The following is a 17566-nucleotide window of genomic DNA, read 5'->3' as shown; positions in this document are numbered from 1 at the left end:
ATTCTACACTTTAACCACACCACCCTTCTACACTTTAACCACACCACCATTCTACACTTTAACCACACCACCACCATTCTACACTTTAACCACACCACCCTTCTACACTTTAACCACACCACCATTCTACACTTGAACCACACCACCACCCTTCTACACTTTAACCACACCACCAATCTACACTTTAACCACACCACCACCATTCTACACTTTAACCACAGCACCCTTCTACACTTTAACCACACCACCATTCTACACTTTAACCACACCACCACCATTCTACACTTTAACCACACCACCACCATTCTACACTTTAACCACACCACCCTTCTACACTTTAACCACACCACCACCATTCTACACTTTAACCACACCACCACCATTCTACACTTTAACCACACCACCCTTCTACACTTTAACCACACCACCATTCTACACTTTAACCACACCACCACCATTCTACACTTTAACCACACCACCATTCTACACTTGAACCACACCACCACCCTTCTACACTTTAACCACACCACCATTCTACACTTTAACCACACCACCACCATTCTACACTTTAACCACACCACCATTCTACACTTTAACCACACCACCACCATTCTACACTTTAACCACACCACCATTCTACACTTTAACCACACCACCACCATTCTACACTTTAATCACATCACCACCACTTTACTGTCACACCACCACTCTACTGTCACACCACCACTCTACTGTCACACCACCACCCTTCTACACGTTAATCACACACCACCACTCTACTGTCACACCACCACTCTACTGTCACACCACCACCCTTCTACACGTTAATCACACACCACCACTCTACTGTCACACCACCACTCTACTGTCACACCACCACTCTACTGTCACACCACCACTCTACTGTCACACCACCACCCTTCTACACGTTAATCACACACCACCACTCTACTGTCACACCACCACTCTACTGTCACACCCTGACCCTTCTACACGTTAATCACACACCACCACTCTACTGTCACACCCTGACCCTTCTACACTTTAATCACACACCACCACTCTACTGTCACGCCCTGACCCTTCTACACGTTAATCACACACCACCACTCTACTGTCACACCCTGACCCTTCTACACTTTAACCACACCACCACTCTACTGTCACACCCTGACCCTTCTACACGTTAATCACACACCACCATTCTACTGTCACACCCTGACCCTTCTACACTTTAATCACACACCACCACTCTACTGTCACGCCCTGACCCTTCTACACGTTAATCACACACCACCACTCTACTGTCACACCCTGACCCTTCTACACTTTAACCACACCACCACTCTACTGTCACACCCTGACCCTTCTACACGTTAATCACACACCACCACTCTACTGTCACACCCTGACCCTTCTACACTTTAATCACACACCACCACTCTACTGTCACACCACCACTCTACTGTCACACCCTGACCCTTCTACACGTTAATCACACACCACCACTCTACTGTCACACCCTGACCCTTCTACACTTTAACCACACCACCACTCTACTGTCACACCCTGACCCTTCTACACTTTAATCACACACCACCACTCTACTGTCACACCACCACTCTACTGTCACACCCTGACCCTTCTACACGTTAATCACACACCACCACTCTACTGTCACACCCTGACCCTTCTACACGTTAATCACACACCAACACTCTACTGTCACACCCTGACCCTTCTACACTTTAACCACACCACCACTCTACTGTCACACCCTGACCCTTCTACACGTTAATCACACACCACCACTCTACTGTCACACCACCACTCTACTGTCACACCACCACCCTTCTACACGTTAATCACATACCACCACTCTACTGTCACACCACCACCCTTCTACACGTTAATCACATACCACCACTCTACTGTCACACCACCACTCTACTGTCACACCACCACTCTACTGTCACACCACCACCCTTCTACACGTTAATCACATACCACCACTCTACTGTCACACCACCACCCTTCTACACGTTAATCACACACCACCACTCTACTGTCACACCACCACTCTACTGTCACACCACCACTCTACTGTCACACCCTGACCCTTCTACACGTTAATCACATACCACCACTCTACTGTCACACCACCACCCTTCTACACGTTAATCACATACCACCACTCTACTGTCACACCACCACTCTACTGTCACACCACCACTCTACTGTCACACCACCACCCTTCTACACGTTAATCACATACCACCACTCTACTGTCACACCACCACTCTACTGTCACACCACCACTCTACTGTCACACCCTGACCCTTCTACACGTTAATCACATACCACCACTCTACTGTCACACCACCACTCTACTGTCACACCCTGACCCTTCTACACTTTAATCACACACCACCACTCTACTGTCACACCACCACTCTACTGTCACACCCTGACCCTTCTACACGTTAATCACACACCACCACTCTACTGTCACACCACCACTCTACTGTAACACCCTGACCCTTCTACACTTTAATCACACACCACCACTCTACTGTCACACCACCACTCTACTACTGTCACACCCTGACCCTTCTACACTTTAATCACACACCACTACTCTACTGTCACACCCTGATAATTATACACTTTAATCACATCACCACCACTCTACTGTCACACCACCACTCTACTGTCACACCCTGACCCTTCTACACTTTAATCACACACCACCACTCTACTGTCACACCCTGACCCTTCTACACTTTAACCACACCACCACTCTACTGTCACACCACCACCCTTCTACACGTTAATCACACACCACCACTCTACTGTCACACCACCACTCTACTGTCACACCCTGACCCTTCTACACGTTAATCACACACCACCACTCTACTGTCACACCCTGACCCTTCTACACTTTAATCACACACCACCACTCTACTGTCACGCCCTGACCCTTCTACACGTTAATCACACACCACCATTCTACTGTCACACCCTGACCCTTCTACACTTTAATCACACACCACCACTCTACTGTCACGCCCTGACCCTTCTACACGTTAATCACACACCACCACTCTACTGCCACACCCTGACCCTTCTACACTTTAACCACACCACCACTCTACTGTCACACCCTGACCCTTCTACACGTTAATCACACACCACCACTCTACTGTCACACCCTGACCCTTCTACACTTTAATCACACACCACCACTCTACTGTCACACCACCACTCTACTGTCACACCCTGACCCTTCTACACGTTAATCACACACCACCACTCTACTGTCACACCCTGACCCTTCTACACTTTAACCACACCACCACTCTACTGTCACACCCTGACCCTTCTACACTTTAATCACACACCACCACTCTACTGTCACACCACCACTCTACTGTCACACCCTGACCCTTCTACACGTTAATCACACACCACCACTCTACTGTCACACCCTGACCCTTCTACACGTTAATCACACACCAACACTCTACTGTCACACCCTGACCCTTCTACACTTTAACCACACCACCACTCTACTGTCACACCCTGACCCTTCTACACGTTAATCACACACCACCACTCTACTGTCACACCACCACTCTACTGTCACACCACCACCCTTCTACACGTTAATCACATACCACCACTCTACTGTCACACCACCACCCTTCTACACGTTAATCACATACCACCACTCTACTGTCACACCACCACTCTACTGTCACACCACCACTCTACTGTCACACCACCACCCTTCTACACGTTAATCACATACCACCACTCTACTGTCACACCACCACCCTTCTACACGTTAATCACACACCACCACTCTACTGTCACACCACCACTCTACTGTCACACCACCACTCTACTGTCACACCCTGACCCTTCTACACGTTAATCACATACCACCACTCTACTGTCACACCACCACCCTTCTACACGTTAATCACATACCACCACTCTACTGTCACACCACCACTCTACTGTCACACCACCACTCTACTGTCACACCACCACCCTTCTACACGTTAATCACATACCACCACTCTACTGTCACACCACCACTCTACTGTCACACCACCACTCTACTGTCACACCCTGACCCTTCTACACGTTAATCACATACCACCACTCTACTGTCACACCACCACTCTACTGTCACACCCTGACCCTTCTACACTTTAATCACACACCACCACTCTACTGTCACACCACCACTCTACTGTCACACCCTGACCCTTCTACACGTTAATCACACACCACCACTCTACTGTCACACCACCACTCTACTGTCACACCCTGACCCTTCTACACTTTAATCACACACCACCACTCTACTGTCACACCACCACTCTACTGTCACACCCTGACCCTTCTACACTTTAATCACACACCACTACTCTACTGTCACACCCTGATAATTATACACTTTAATCACATCACCACCACTCTACTGTCACACCACCACTCTACTGTCACACCCTGACCCTTCTACACTTTAATCACACACCACCACTCTACTGTCACACCACCACTCTACTGTCACACCCTGACCCTTCTACACGTTAATCACACACCACCACTCTACTGTCACACCACCACTCTACTGTCACACCCTGACCCTTCTACACTTTAATCACACACCACCACTCTACTGTCACACCCTGACCCTTCTACACGTTAATCACATCACCACCACTCTATTGTCACACCACCACTCTACTGTCACACCCTGACCCTTCTACACGTTAATCACATCACCACCACTCTACTGTCACACCACCACTCTACTGTCACACCCTGACCCTTCTACACTTTAATCACACCACCCTTCTACACGTTAATCACACACCACCACTCTACTGTCACGCCCTGACCCTTCTACACTTTAACCACACCCTGACCCTTCTACACTTTAATCACACACCACCACTCTACTGTCACGCCCTGACCCTTCTACACGTTAATCACATCACCACCACTCTACTGTCACACCACCACTCTACTGTCACGCCCTGACCCTTCTACACTTTAACCTCTTGGATCTCTAGGGGCGCTATTTCATTTTTGGATAAAAAACGTTCCCGTTTTAAGCGCAATATTTTGTCACGAAAAGATGCTTGACTATGCATATTATTGACCGGTTTGGAAAGAAAACACTCTGAAGTTTCAGAATCTGCAAAGATATTGTCTGTAAGTGCCCCAGAACTCATTCTACAGGCGAAACCAAGATGATACGTCAACCAGGAAATGAGCAGAATCTCTGAAGCTCTGTTTTCCATTGTCTCCTTATATGGCTGTGATTGCGCAAGGAATGAGCCTACACTTTCTGTCGTTTCCCCAAGGCGTTTGCAGCATTGTGACGTATTTGTAGGCATATCATTGGAAGATTGACCATAAGAGACTACATTTTCCAAGTGTCCGCCTGGTGTCCCTGCGTCGAAATTGGAGCGTAAAGCCAGGTGCAATTATTTTTCCATTTGAGAGCAAGGAGAAACCAGGCTTCCACGAAGGATATATCATCGAAGAGATATGTGGAAAAACACCTTGAGGATTGATTCTAAACCACGTTTGCCATGTTTCAGTCGATATTATGGAGTTAATTTGGAAAAAAGTTCGCGTTTTGAGGGCTGAATTTTCTTTTTTTTTTTTTTTTTTTTTTTTTTTTGGTAGCCAAATGTGATGTACAAAACGGAGCTATTTCTAATACACAAAGAATCTTTTTGGAAAAACTGAGCATCTGCTATCTAACTGAGAGTCTCCTCATTGAAAACATCAGAAGTTCTTCAAAGGTAAGTTATTTTATTTGAAGGCTTTACTTGTTTTTGTGATAGTTGCCTGCTAAATGCTAACGCTAATGCTAACGCTAAATGCTACGCTAGCTAGCTACTGTTACACAAATGATTGTTTTCCTATGGTTGAAAAGCATATTTTGAAAATCTGAGATGACAGTGTTGTTAACAAAAGGCTAAGCTTGAGAGATAGCATATTTATTTCATTTCATTTGCGATTTTCATGAATAGTTAACGTTGCGTTATGGTAATGAGCTTAGGTCTATAAATAGAATCCCGGATCCGGGTTTGGTCGTCGCAACAGGTTAACCACACCACCCTTCTACACTTTAATCACACCACCCTGCAACGCCTGAGAGAGGTGAGCTTAGAGATGATTTATCACTCTGAGGGTCCCAGACAACATCCCTCATCCCTCTTCCTCTATGACACACATACTAGGACTAAAACCCATACAGAGAGACGAGACCACCAGTCAGTCAGATCCTCCACATATAGAGACAGACCAACAGTCAGTCAGATCCTCCACATATAGAGACAGACCACCAGTCAGTCAGATCCTCCACATATAGAGACAGACCACCAGTCAGTCAGATCCTCCACATATAGAGACCACCAGTCAGTCAGATCCTCCACATATAGAGACAGACCACCAGTCAGTCAGATCCTCCACATAGAGACAGACCACCAGTCAGTCAGATCCTCCACATATAGAGACAGACCACCAGTCAGTCAGATCCTCCACATATAGAGACAGACCACCAGTCAGTCAGATCCTCCACATTCAGAGACAGACCACCAGTCAGTCAGATCCTCCACATATAGAGACACTGTTTCTGACTGCTTTCAGCTCCTGGCCTTTACCCCAGCTGGTTTCCTGTTTTGGAATCACACACTACACAGTATCATGAAGCCAGCAGCCACACCTCCCTGTCATGGAGCTAACTTCTGAAACATACTACAGGTCCCACAATGCAGTGTATCATGAAGCTAAGACTGGCTAGACAACTGGGTGAGAGGCAACTGGCCAAAGCGTGTACCTGTAACAGACCTGTAGCTATACAATGTATACGTGCTGAACTCAGAGAATATCCCGTTGTTGTTGACTACTGTACATGACTAACTCTGACCCAGACACAGGAACACAGTATTTATGGCTGCTGGGGAAAGTTTGACTTAAGGAAGAGAGACATTATCCTGTGATAGTGTCCATGTCCCAGCTGGGTTGTCAGGAAGAGAGACATTATCCTGTGATAGTGTCCCTGTCCCAGCTGGGTCGTCAGGAAGAGAGACATTATCCTGTGATAGTGTCCATGTCCCAGCTGGGTTGTCAGGAAGAGAGACATTATCCTGTGATAGTGTCTCTGACCCAGCTGGGTTGTCAGTAAGAGAGACATTATCCTGTGATAGTGTCCCTGACCCAGCTGGGTTGTCAGACAGAGATACATTATCCTGTGATAGTGTCTCTGTCCCAGCTGGGTTGTCAGACAGAGATACATTATCCTGTGATAGTGTCCCTGACGCAGCTGGGTTGTCAGACAGAGAGACATTATCCTGTGATACTGTCCCTGACCCAGCTGGGTTGTCAGACAGAGAGACATTATCCTGTGATAATGTCCCTGTCCCAGCTGGGTTGTCAGACAGAGATACATTATCATGTGATAGTGTCTCTGTCCCAGCTGGGTTGTCAGACAGAGATACATTATCCTGTGATAGTGTCCCTGTCCCAGCTGGGTTGTCAGACTGAAGCTTGTGTAACTGTCCCTATTCTTCTTCCTTCTCGGTAACCTATCACCCTGAAACCCCCCCCAGCCCGAGGTTCTTGTTCTTCTCCCTTCTCGGTAACCCCCCAGCCCGAGGTTCTTGTTCTTCTCCCTTCTCGGTAACCCCCCAGCCCGAGGTTCTTGTTCTTCTCCCTTCTCAGTAACCCCCCAGACCGAGGTTCTTGTTCTTCTCCCTTCTCGGTAACCTATCACCCTGAAACCCCCCCAGCCCAAGGTTCTTGTTCTTCTCCCTTCTCAGTAACCCCCCAGATCGAGGTTCTTGTTCTTCTTTCTTCTCGGTAACCTATCACCCTGAAACCCCCCCAGCCCGAGGTTCTTGTTCTTCTCCCTTCTCGGTAACCTATCACCCTGAAACCCCCCCAGCCCGAGGTTCTTGTTCTTCTCCCTTCTCAGTAACCCCCCAGATCGAGGTTCTTGTTCTTCTTTCTTCTCGGTAACCTATCACCCTGAAACCCCCCCAGCCCGAGGTTCTTGTTCTTCTCCCTTCTCAGTAACCCCCCAGACCAAGGTTCTTGTTCTTCTCCCTTCTCGGTAACCTATCACCCTGAAACCCCCCCAGCCCGAGGTCCTTGTTCTTCTCCCTTCTTGGTAACCTATCATTCTGAAACCCCCTCAGCCCGAGCCACACACATTACAGGTAGCAGAGTACACTCTGTGACGGTGTGTGTGACGCGTCGTCAGGGCCAGCGTACCTTAGTCTTCCCCAGCTGCCAGTCTCTCTTGGCAGGGTCGTATGACATCAGCAGCTCTGTACACCTCCCTCTCGGGTCATCTGTCGGACGGTTGTCTTTCATCATGTACCTGCACAGAGAACACAGACACAGATCAGGCCAGAGAACAAACACACACACATCCCAGCTAGCATATTTGGTTCCTCGGAAGTTGTGGGAACGTATGTTTTTTGTTTCACATTGGTTGTGGGAATGGAGCCATAAGTTTCCTGACCGGTAAAACTGAAAGTGAAAGGTTGCCTGTTCTGGGAACGTTTATTTATAAGTTGCAGGGAGGTTCTGAGGGGTTCTACTCTGGTTCCTTGAATGTTTTCCAGGGAGGTTCTGAGGGGTTCTACTCTGGTTCCTTGAATGTTTTCCAGGGAGGTTCTGAGGGGTTCTACTCTGGTTCCTTGAATGTTTTCCAGGGAGGTTCTGAGGGGTTCTACTCTGGTTCCTTGAATGTTTTCCAGGGAGGTTCTGAGGGGTTCTACTCTGGTTCCTTGAATGTTTTCCAGGGAGGTTCTGAGGGGTTCTACTCTGGTTCCTTGAATGTTTTCCAGGGAGGTTCTGAGGGGTTCTACTCTGGTTCCTTGAATGTTTTCCAGGGAGGTTCTGAGGGGTTCTACTCTGGTTCCTTGAATGTTTTCCTGACAGGTTTTATTAACGCTCTGAGAATGGAAATGACAGTTAACTTATGCATAGATATTGTATTCTAGTCATGGTTCATCCTGTGGATTATGGCGCCGGAGGAGGTGGCTGCTGTTTAACGATCCCCTAACCAATTGTGTGTGTTTTTCTGCGTTATTTTGTAACTTATTGTACATAATGTTTCTGCCACCGTGTCTTATGACCGAAAAGAGCTTCTAGATATCAGAACAGCGATTTCACACTTGGACTTTTTCTTTAACAAGTCCGGACGGAAAGGCTTTACTTCAGATGCCCGATAAGGGCCCTCATCCCCGTCATTCGCAGGAGAAAGAGACGGAGATATCGGGGACGAAGGTCTGGGTGCCTTGTAAGGATCCATCGCCAAGAGGGTAATCTCCCTTTACCATCGGTCCTATTAGCCAACGTACAATCAATGGAAAATAAAATAGACGAACTACGATAGCGTATACACTACCATTCAAAAGTTTGGAGTCACTTAAAAATGTCCTGGTTTTTTAAAAAAAAGCACATTTTTTGTCCATTAAAATAACACCAAATTGATCCGAAATACAGTTTAGACATTGTTAATGTTGTAAATGACTATTGTAGCTGGAAACGGCTGATTTTTAATGGAATATCTACATAGGCGTACAGAGGCCCATTATCAGCAACCATCACTCCTGTGTTCCAATGGCACGTTGTGTTAGCTAATCCAAGTTTATCATTTTAAAAGGCTAATTGATCATTCTAAAACCCTTTTGCAATTATTATGTTAGCACATCTGAAAACTGCTGTTCTGATTAAAGAAGCAATTAAACTGGCCTTCTTTAGACTAGTTGAGTATCTGTATTACTTTAGTAATGTTAACATACTGCTTTACTCATCTCATATGTGTATACTGTATTCTACTCTACGGTATTTTAGTCAATGCCACGCCGACATGCTCAATCTAATATTTATATATTTCTTAATTCCATCCTTTACTTTTAGATTTGTGTGTATTGTTGTGAATTGTTAGATATTACTGCACTGTTGGAGCTAGGAACACAAGCATTTAGTTAGATACTACTGCACTGTTGGAGCTAGGAACACAAGCATTTAGTTAGATACTACTGCACTGTTGGAGCTAGGAACACAAGAATTTAGTTAGATACTACTGTACTGTTGGAGCTAGGAACACAAGCATTTAGTTAGATATTACTGCACTGTTGGAGCTAGGAACACAAGAATTTTGCTACACTTGCAATAACATCTGCTAACCATGTGTATGTGACCAATAACATCTGCTAACCATGTGACCATTAACATCTGCTAACCATGTGTATGTGACCAATAACATCTGCTAACCATGTGTATGTGACCAATAACATCTGCTAACCATGTGACCATTAACATCTGCTAACCATGTGTATGTGACCAATAACATCTGCTAACCATGTGTATGTGACCAATAACATCTGCTAACCATGTGTTTGTGACCAATAACATCTGCTAACCATGTGTATGTGACCAATAACATCTGCTAACCATGTGTATGTGACCAATAACATCTGCTAACCATGTGACCATTAACATCTGCTAACCATGTGTATGTGACCAATAAAATCTGCTAACCATGTGTATGTGACCAATAACATCTGCTAACCATGTGTATGTGACCAATAAAATCTGCTAACCATGTGTGTGTGACCAATAACATCTGCTAACCATGTGTATGTGACCAATACAATCTGCTAACCATGTGTATGTGACCAATAACATCTGCTAACCATGTGACCATTAACATCTGCTAACCATGTGTATGTGACCAATAAAATCTGCTAACCATGTGTATATGACCAATAGCATCTGCTAACCATGTGTATGTGACCAATCAAATCTGCTAACCATGTGTATGTGACCAATAACATCTGCTAACCATGTGTATGTGACCAATAACATCTGCTAACCATGTGTATGTGACCAATAACATCTGCTAACCATGTGTATGTGACCAATAAAATCTGCTAACCATGTGTATGTGACCAATAACATCTGCTAACCATGTGTATGTGACCAATAAAATCTGCTAAATATGTGTATGGACCAATAACATCTGCTAACCATGTGTATGTGACCAATAACATCTGCTAAATATGTGTATGGACCAATAACATCTGCTAACCATTTGTATGTGACCAATAAAATCTGTTAAATATGTGTATGGACCAATAACATCTGTTAAATATGGACCAATAACATCTGTTAAATATGTCTACGTGACCAATAAAATGTGATTTGATCAGTCAGCACACATTTTGATTCTAATGACAAATAGACAATGTCATTGAAAGAGGAGGGAGCCGATAATCAATGGATAAGGCTGTAAAGTTGCTAAGCAAGCCAGATTGACTAGCGTACGGAGTAATGTTATCTAGCTACTGTAACGTTGCTAAACAAGCCAGATTGACTAGCGTACGGAGTAATGTTATCTAGCTACTGTAACGTTGCTAAACAAGCCAGATTGACTAGCGTACGGAGTAATGTTATCTAGCTACTGTAACGTTGCTAAGCAAGCCAGATTGACTAGCGTACGGAGTAATGTTATCTAGCTACTGTAACGTTGCAAAACAAGCCAGATTGACTAGCGTATGGAGTAATGTTATCTAGCTACTGTAATGTTGCTAAACAAGCCAGATTGACTAGCGTATGGAGTAACGTTATCTAGCTACTGTAACGTTGCTAAACAAGCCAGATTGACTAGCGTATGGAGTAACGTTATCTAGCTACTGTAACGTTGCTAAACAAGCCAGATTGACTAGCGTACGGAGTAACGTTTGCTAACATTAATGTTAGATGAGCAAAGCCCATTGCATGTATGATACTTTATCAGCGAGGCAGTATCCCAAAGTTTGGTGTCGACTATGAACTTTACTAAGCTAGCTAGCTAGCTGTGCTTTGTGGAAGAATATGGGCGATATTGTCAACATTGAGTCGGTGCTCCATACAGCTAATGTTACAGCCTTGTTACTAGCAGAGCACAAACAAATAAGCACAAATGAGATAGTGAACGTCCTTGGCTGCTATTGTCATTTAGATTACATGCAAGTATCAAGGCCAACAGTTTACACAGATGACTTCAGCCATGTGAAAGACCTTCCACGGCAAAATATATAGCTAGCTTCCTTTGCTTGTAGCTTGCCTCTCATCTGACTGGTGTTAGCTAGTTACTAGCGCTGTTGCTGTTGCTGCACAAGAAATTAGCATTTGAGAGTGATAAATTATACATTTAATAAACACTGTTGCACCTACAAACTTAGTCAATCAGACCGTTGTTAAGTCCAATGGTCACTTTATGTACACCATAGTCTCGTTTTAATCATTGCTTCTAGAATTTGAGCGCAGAAAATACTAATAAGTGCTCACAAATACTCCAAAACCAAAATATACAATATCATAAAGTGGGTACAAAACCGGTCGCAGAACAACACTAACTAGAATTAGAACTACCAGAACATAACTACACATCACATCCAATCACCCACAAGGACACGAGGGGAAACAGAGGGTTAACCTCTTGGATCTCTAGGGGCGCTATTTCATTTTTGGATAAAAAACGTTCCCGTTTTAAGCGCAATATTTTGTCACGAAAAGATTCTCGACTATGCATATTATTGACCGTTTTGGAAACAAAACACTCTGAAGTTTCAGAATCTGCAAAGATATTGTCTGTAAGTGCCCCAGAACTCATTCTACAGGCGAAACCAAGATGATACGTCAACCAGGAAATGAGCAGAATCTCTGAAGCTCTGTTTTCCATTGTCTCCTTATATGGCTGTGATTGCGCAAGGAATGAGCCTACACTTTCTGTCGTTTCCCCAAGGTGTTTGCAGCATTGTGACGTATTTGTAGGCATATCATTGGAAGATTGACCATAAGAGACTACATTTTCCAAGTGTCCGCCTGGTGTCCCTGCGTCGAAATTGGAGCGCAAAGCCAGGTCCAATTATTTTTCCATTTGAGAGCAAGGAGAAACCAGGCTTCCACGAAGGATATATCATCGAAGAGATATGTGGAAAAACACCTTGAGGATTGATTCTAAACCACGTTTGCCATGTTTCAGTCGATATTATGGAGTTCATTTGGAAAAAAGTTCGCGTTTTGAGGGCTGAATTTTCGTTTTTTTTTTTTTGGTAGCCAAATGTGATGTACAAAACGGAGCTATTTCTAATACACAAAGAATCTTTTTGGAAAAACTGAGCATCTGCTATCTAACTGAGAGTCTCATTGAAAACATCAGAAGTTCTTCAAAGGTAAGTTATTTTATTTGAAGGCTTTACTTGTTTTTGTGATAGTTGCCTGCTAAATGCTAACACTAATGCTAATGCTAAATGCTACGCTAGCTAGCTACTGTTACACAAATGATTGTTTTCCTATGGTTGAAAAGCATATTTTGAAAATCTGAGATGACAGTGTTGTTAACAAAAGGCTAAGCTTGAGAGATAGCATATTTATTTCATTTTATTTGCGATTTTCATGAATAGTTAACGTTGCGTTATGGTAATGAGCTTAGCTATAAATAGAATCCCAGATCCGGGTTTGGTCGTCGCAACAGGTTAAATACACAACATGTCATTGATGGGATTGGAACCAGGTGTGAAGAAAGACGAGACAAAACCAATGGAAAATGGATCAGCGATGGCTAGAAGGTCGGTGACGTCGACCGCCGAACAAGGAGAGGGCCCGACTTCGGCGGAAATCGTAACAGCCATTCTATTGTGGGGGCGATACATAACATTTAGATATATTTATATACCGAACTCGCTCTAATATTTCAGACATGTTTTAAAGTTTTTGAATGATGTGTGTTATGTTATTGTTTATTACTGCACTGTTGGAGCTAGAAACATAAGCATTCCACTGCACGCGCGATAACATATTTAAATCTGTGGATCCGACCAATAAACTTTGTAAGAGCCGCTTTGTAAGAGCTAATAGTTTTACAGTCTATTGATAGTAATACATATGTTATTTTACACCCAGAAGACAGTATGTACAGTGTCAGTGTGTAGGCCCAAGATACTGTAGTGTCAGTGTGTAGGCCCAAGATACTGTAGTGTCAGTGTGTAGGCCCAAGATACTGTAGTGTCAGTGTGTAGGCCCAAGATACTGTAGTGTCAGTGTGTAGGCCCAAGATACTGTAGTGTCAGTGTGTAGGCCCAAGATACTGTAGTGTCAGTGTGTAGGCCCAAGATACTGTAGTGTCAGTGTGTAGGCCCAAGATACTGTAGTGTCAGTGTGTAGGCCCAAGATACTGTAGTGTCAGTGTGTAGGCCCAAGATACTGTAGTGTCAGTGTGTAGGCCCAAGATGCTGTATGTTTTCTGTATCTTCTAGTTATTACTGTCTGTAGGCTGACCTGCTGTAGAAGTCTGTAAAGGTCCTGCGGACAGGGAACCCAGCCCTGCGGATCTTCACGGTCTCCAACATCCCAGAATACCTCAGCTGGTTCAGGACCACTTCTGGGTCAAACATGTTGGCGTTCTGAGAAGTAAAAAAACAACAATGCCATGTGTCAGGTGACATAAGCAGGCTGTCACCAAGGTGACACGACAAAATGCTGACTACACTGGTACTCATTTATACCAGCTGCCAGCACCTTATGATGTTAGCACCACTTGTAGCTTCAAGGAAGAGGGATTGGTAGAAGACAAGAGAGGGGACAAGGAAGAGGGATTGGTAGAGGACAAGGGAGGGGACAAGGAAGAGGGATTGGTAGAGGACAAGGGAGGGGACAAGGAAGAGGGATTGGAAGAGGACAATGGAGGGGACAAGGAAGAGGGATTGGTAGAGGACAAGGGAGGGGACAAGGAAGAGGGATTGGTAGAGGACAAGGGAGGGGACAAGGAGAGGGATTGGTAGAGGACAAGGGAGGGGACAAGGAAGAGGGATTGGTAGAGGACAAGGGAGGGGACAAGGAGAGGGATTGGTTAAAGACAAGGGAAGGGACAAGGAAGAGGGATTGGTAGAGGACAAGGGCGGGGACAAGGGAGAGGGATTGGTAGAGGACAAGGGCGGGGACAAGGGAGAGGGATTGGTAGAGAACAAGGGTGGGGACAAGGAAGAGGGATTGCTGCCATGCTAGGGACAGGGACAGGGACAAGGAAGAGGGATTGCTGCCATGCCAGGGACAGGGACAAGGACAAGGGATTGCTGCCATGCTAGGGACAGGGACAGGGACAAGGATAAGGGATTGCTGCCATGCCAAGGACAGGGACAGGGACAAGGAAGAGGGATTGCTGCCATGCTAGGGACAGGGACAAGGAAGAGGGATTGCTGCCATGCCAGGGACAGGCGACAAGGTGAGACATGGTAGTGATTGGCACTGGGGACTCTGTGAGAACATGTGCCTCTGAAACAGTAACCTTCTGTAACCCAAACCTCTCAGAGGACAATGAGAACAGTGACCATGCCTTGTTAACCATGAACGCCTTGTGCCAGTTCCAGAAGGAAATTAATCTATTGGCAACGCACTTCATCATGTGTTAAATGTCAATAGGAAAGTTGTTTTGTTTTCCACTGCGGAGACATAGTGGAACCAGTTCTACAGCCCCTCGCTGACCTCTCTTCTCTCCCTCCACAGCAGCAGTCAGCAGGTCAGTAGTGCAACAATGGCCCACACACAACCAACTGCAGCTGTGGCGGGCCAACCCTAACCCCTCACCTCTGACCTGGGCTGGAAGAATGTTCTGGCAGAGGGGCGTTGTTACAGAGGCACAAAGAGAGCCCTCACGGACCCATGGAAGTGCCCGGAACACTCAGCACACTCAGAGCCCTCACGGACCCATGGACGGCTCCGGAACACTCAACACACTCAGAGCCCTCACGGACCCATGGAAGGCCCCGGAACACGCAACACACTCAGAGCCCTCACAGACCCACGGAAGTGCCCGGAACACTCAACACACTCAGAGCCCTCACGGACCCACGGAAGGCGCCGGAACACTCAACACACTCAGAGCCCTCACGGACCCATGGACGGCCCCGGAACACTCAACACACTCAGAGCCCTCACGGACCCATGGAAGTGCCCGGAACACTAAGCACACTCAGAGCCCTCACGGACCCATGGAAGGCCCCGGAACACTCAACACACTCAGAGCCCTCACGGACCCAAGGAAGGCCCGGAACACTCAGCACACTCAGAGCCCTCACGGACCCATGGACGGCCCCGGAACACTCAACACACTCAGAGCCCTCACGGACCCATGGAAGTGCCCGGAACACTAAGCACACTCAGAGCCCTCACGGACCCATGGAAGGCCCCGGAACACTCAACACACTCAGAGCCCTCACGGACCCAAGGAAGGCCCCGGAACACTCAACACACTCAGAGCCCTCACGGACCCATGGAAGGCCCCGGAACACTCAAGACATTCGGAGCTCTATTCAATCAGCCGACATCCGCATAGAGGTTGTTTTGGCGTGTCAGAGGTGGAACTGAGTTAGAGCTGTCAGATCTACAAGTGGCTCCTGGCATTATACCTAAAGCAGACATTGCCATTCTATACAGTGCCTTTGGAAAGTATTCAGACCCCTTGACTTTTTCCATATTTTGTTACGTTACAGACTTATTCTAAAATGGATTAAATAAAATGGTCAGCAATCTACACACAATACCCCCTAATGAAAAAGAAAAAACAGGTTTTGAGAAATTTTAGCAAATGTATCAAAAATAAAAAACAGAAATACCTTATTTACATAAGTATTCAGTTCCTTTGCTATGAGACTCAAAATTGAGCTCAGGTGCATCCTGTTTCCGTTGATCATCCTTGAGATGTTTCTACAACTTGATTGGAGTCCACCTGTGGTAAATTCAATTGATTGGACATGATTTGGAATGGCACACACCTGTCTATATAAGGTCCCACAGTTGACAGTGCATGTCAGAGCAAAAACCAAGCCATGAGGTCAAAGGAATTGTCCGTAGAGCTCCGAGACAGGATTGTGTCGAGGCACAGATCTAGGGAAAGTTACCAAAACATTTCTGCAGCATTGAAGGTCCCCAAGAACCTAGTGGCCTCCATCAATCTTAAATGGAAGAAGTTTGGAACCACCAAGATCCTTCCTAGAGCTGGCCGCCCGGCGAAACTGACCAATCAGGGGAGAAGGGCCATGGTCAGGGAGGTGACTAACAACCCAATGGTCACTCTGACAGAGCTCTAGAGTTCCTCTGTGGAGATGGGAGAGCCTTCCAGAAAGACAACCATCTCTGCAGCACCCCACCAATCAGGCCTTTATGGTAGAGTGGCCAGATGGAAGCCACTCCTCAGTAAAAGGTACATGACAGCCCGCTTGGAGTTTGCCAAAAGGCACCTACCGATCAAATCAAATCAAATGTATTTATATAGCCCTTCTTACATCAGCCCTAGATCCTCTGGTCTGATGAAACCAAGATTGAACTCTTTGGCCTGAATGCCAAGCGTCACGTCTAGAGGAAACCTGGCATCATCCTTACGGTGAAGCATGGTGGTGGCAACATCATGTTGTGGGTATGTTTGTCAGCAGCAGGGACTGGGAGATTAGTCAGGATCGAGGCAAAGATTAAT

General features: G+C 45.8%; 1 protein-coding gene across 1 annotated transcript in view; it reads right to left on the bottom strand.

The window, feature by feature from the left end:
- LOC139404868 (unconventional myosin-X-like) overlaps nt 1-17566 on the bottom strand; it is a 297547-nt gene that overhangs the window by 86200 nt on the left and 193781 nt on the right. Inside the window, exons 19-20 of the mRNA XM_071147402.1 lie at nt 14377-14501; nt 8311-8419 (exon numbers count right to left, since the gene is read on the bottom strand). Of these exons, the coding sequence (XP_071003503.1) occupies nt 8311-8419; nt 14377-14501 (234 nt within the window). The remainder of the gene's footprint in view (nt 1-8310; nt 8420-14376; nt 14502-17566) is intronic.

This window comes from Oncorhynchus clarkii, unplaced genomic scaffold (assembly GCF_045791955.1).
Source record: "Oncorhynchus clarkii lewisi isolate Uvic-CL-2024 unplaced genomic scaffold, UVic_Ocla_1.0 unplaced_contig_4472_pilon_pilon, whole genome shotgun sequence".
NCBI classification, from domain to species: domain Eukaryota; kingdom Metazoa; phylum Chordata; class Actinopteri; order Salmoniformes; family Salmonidae; genus Oncorhynchus; species Oncorhynchus clarkii.
This window is presented reverse-complemented; position numbering and strand designations above follow the sequence as displayed.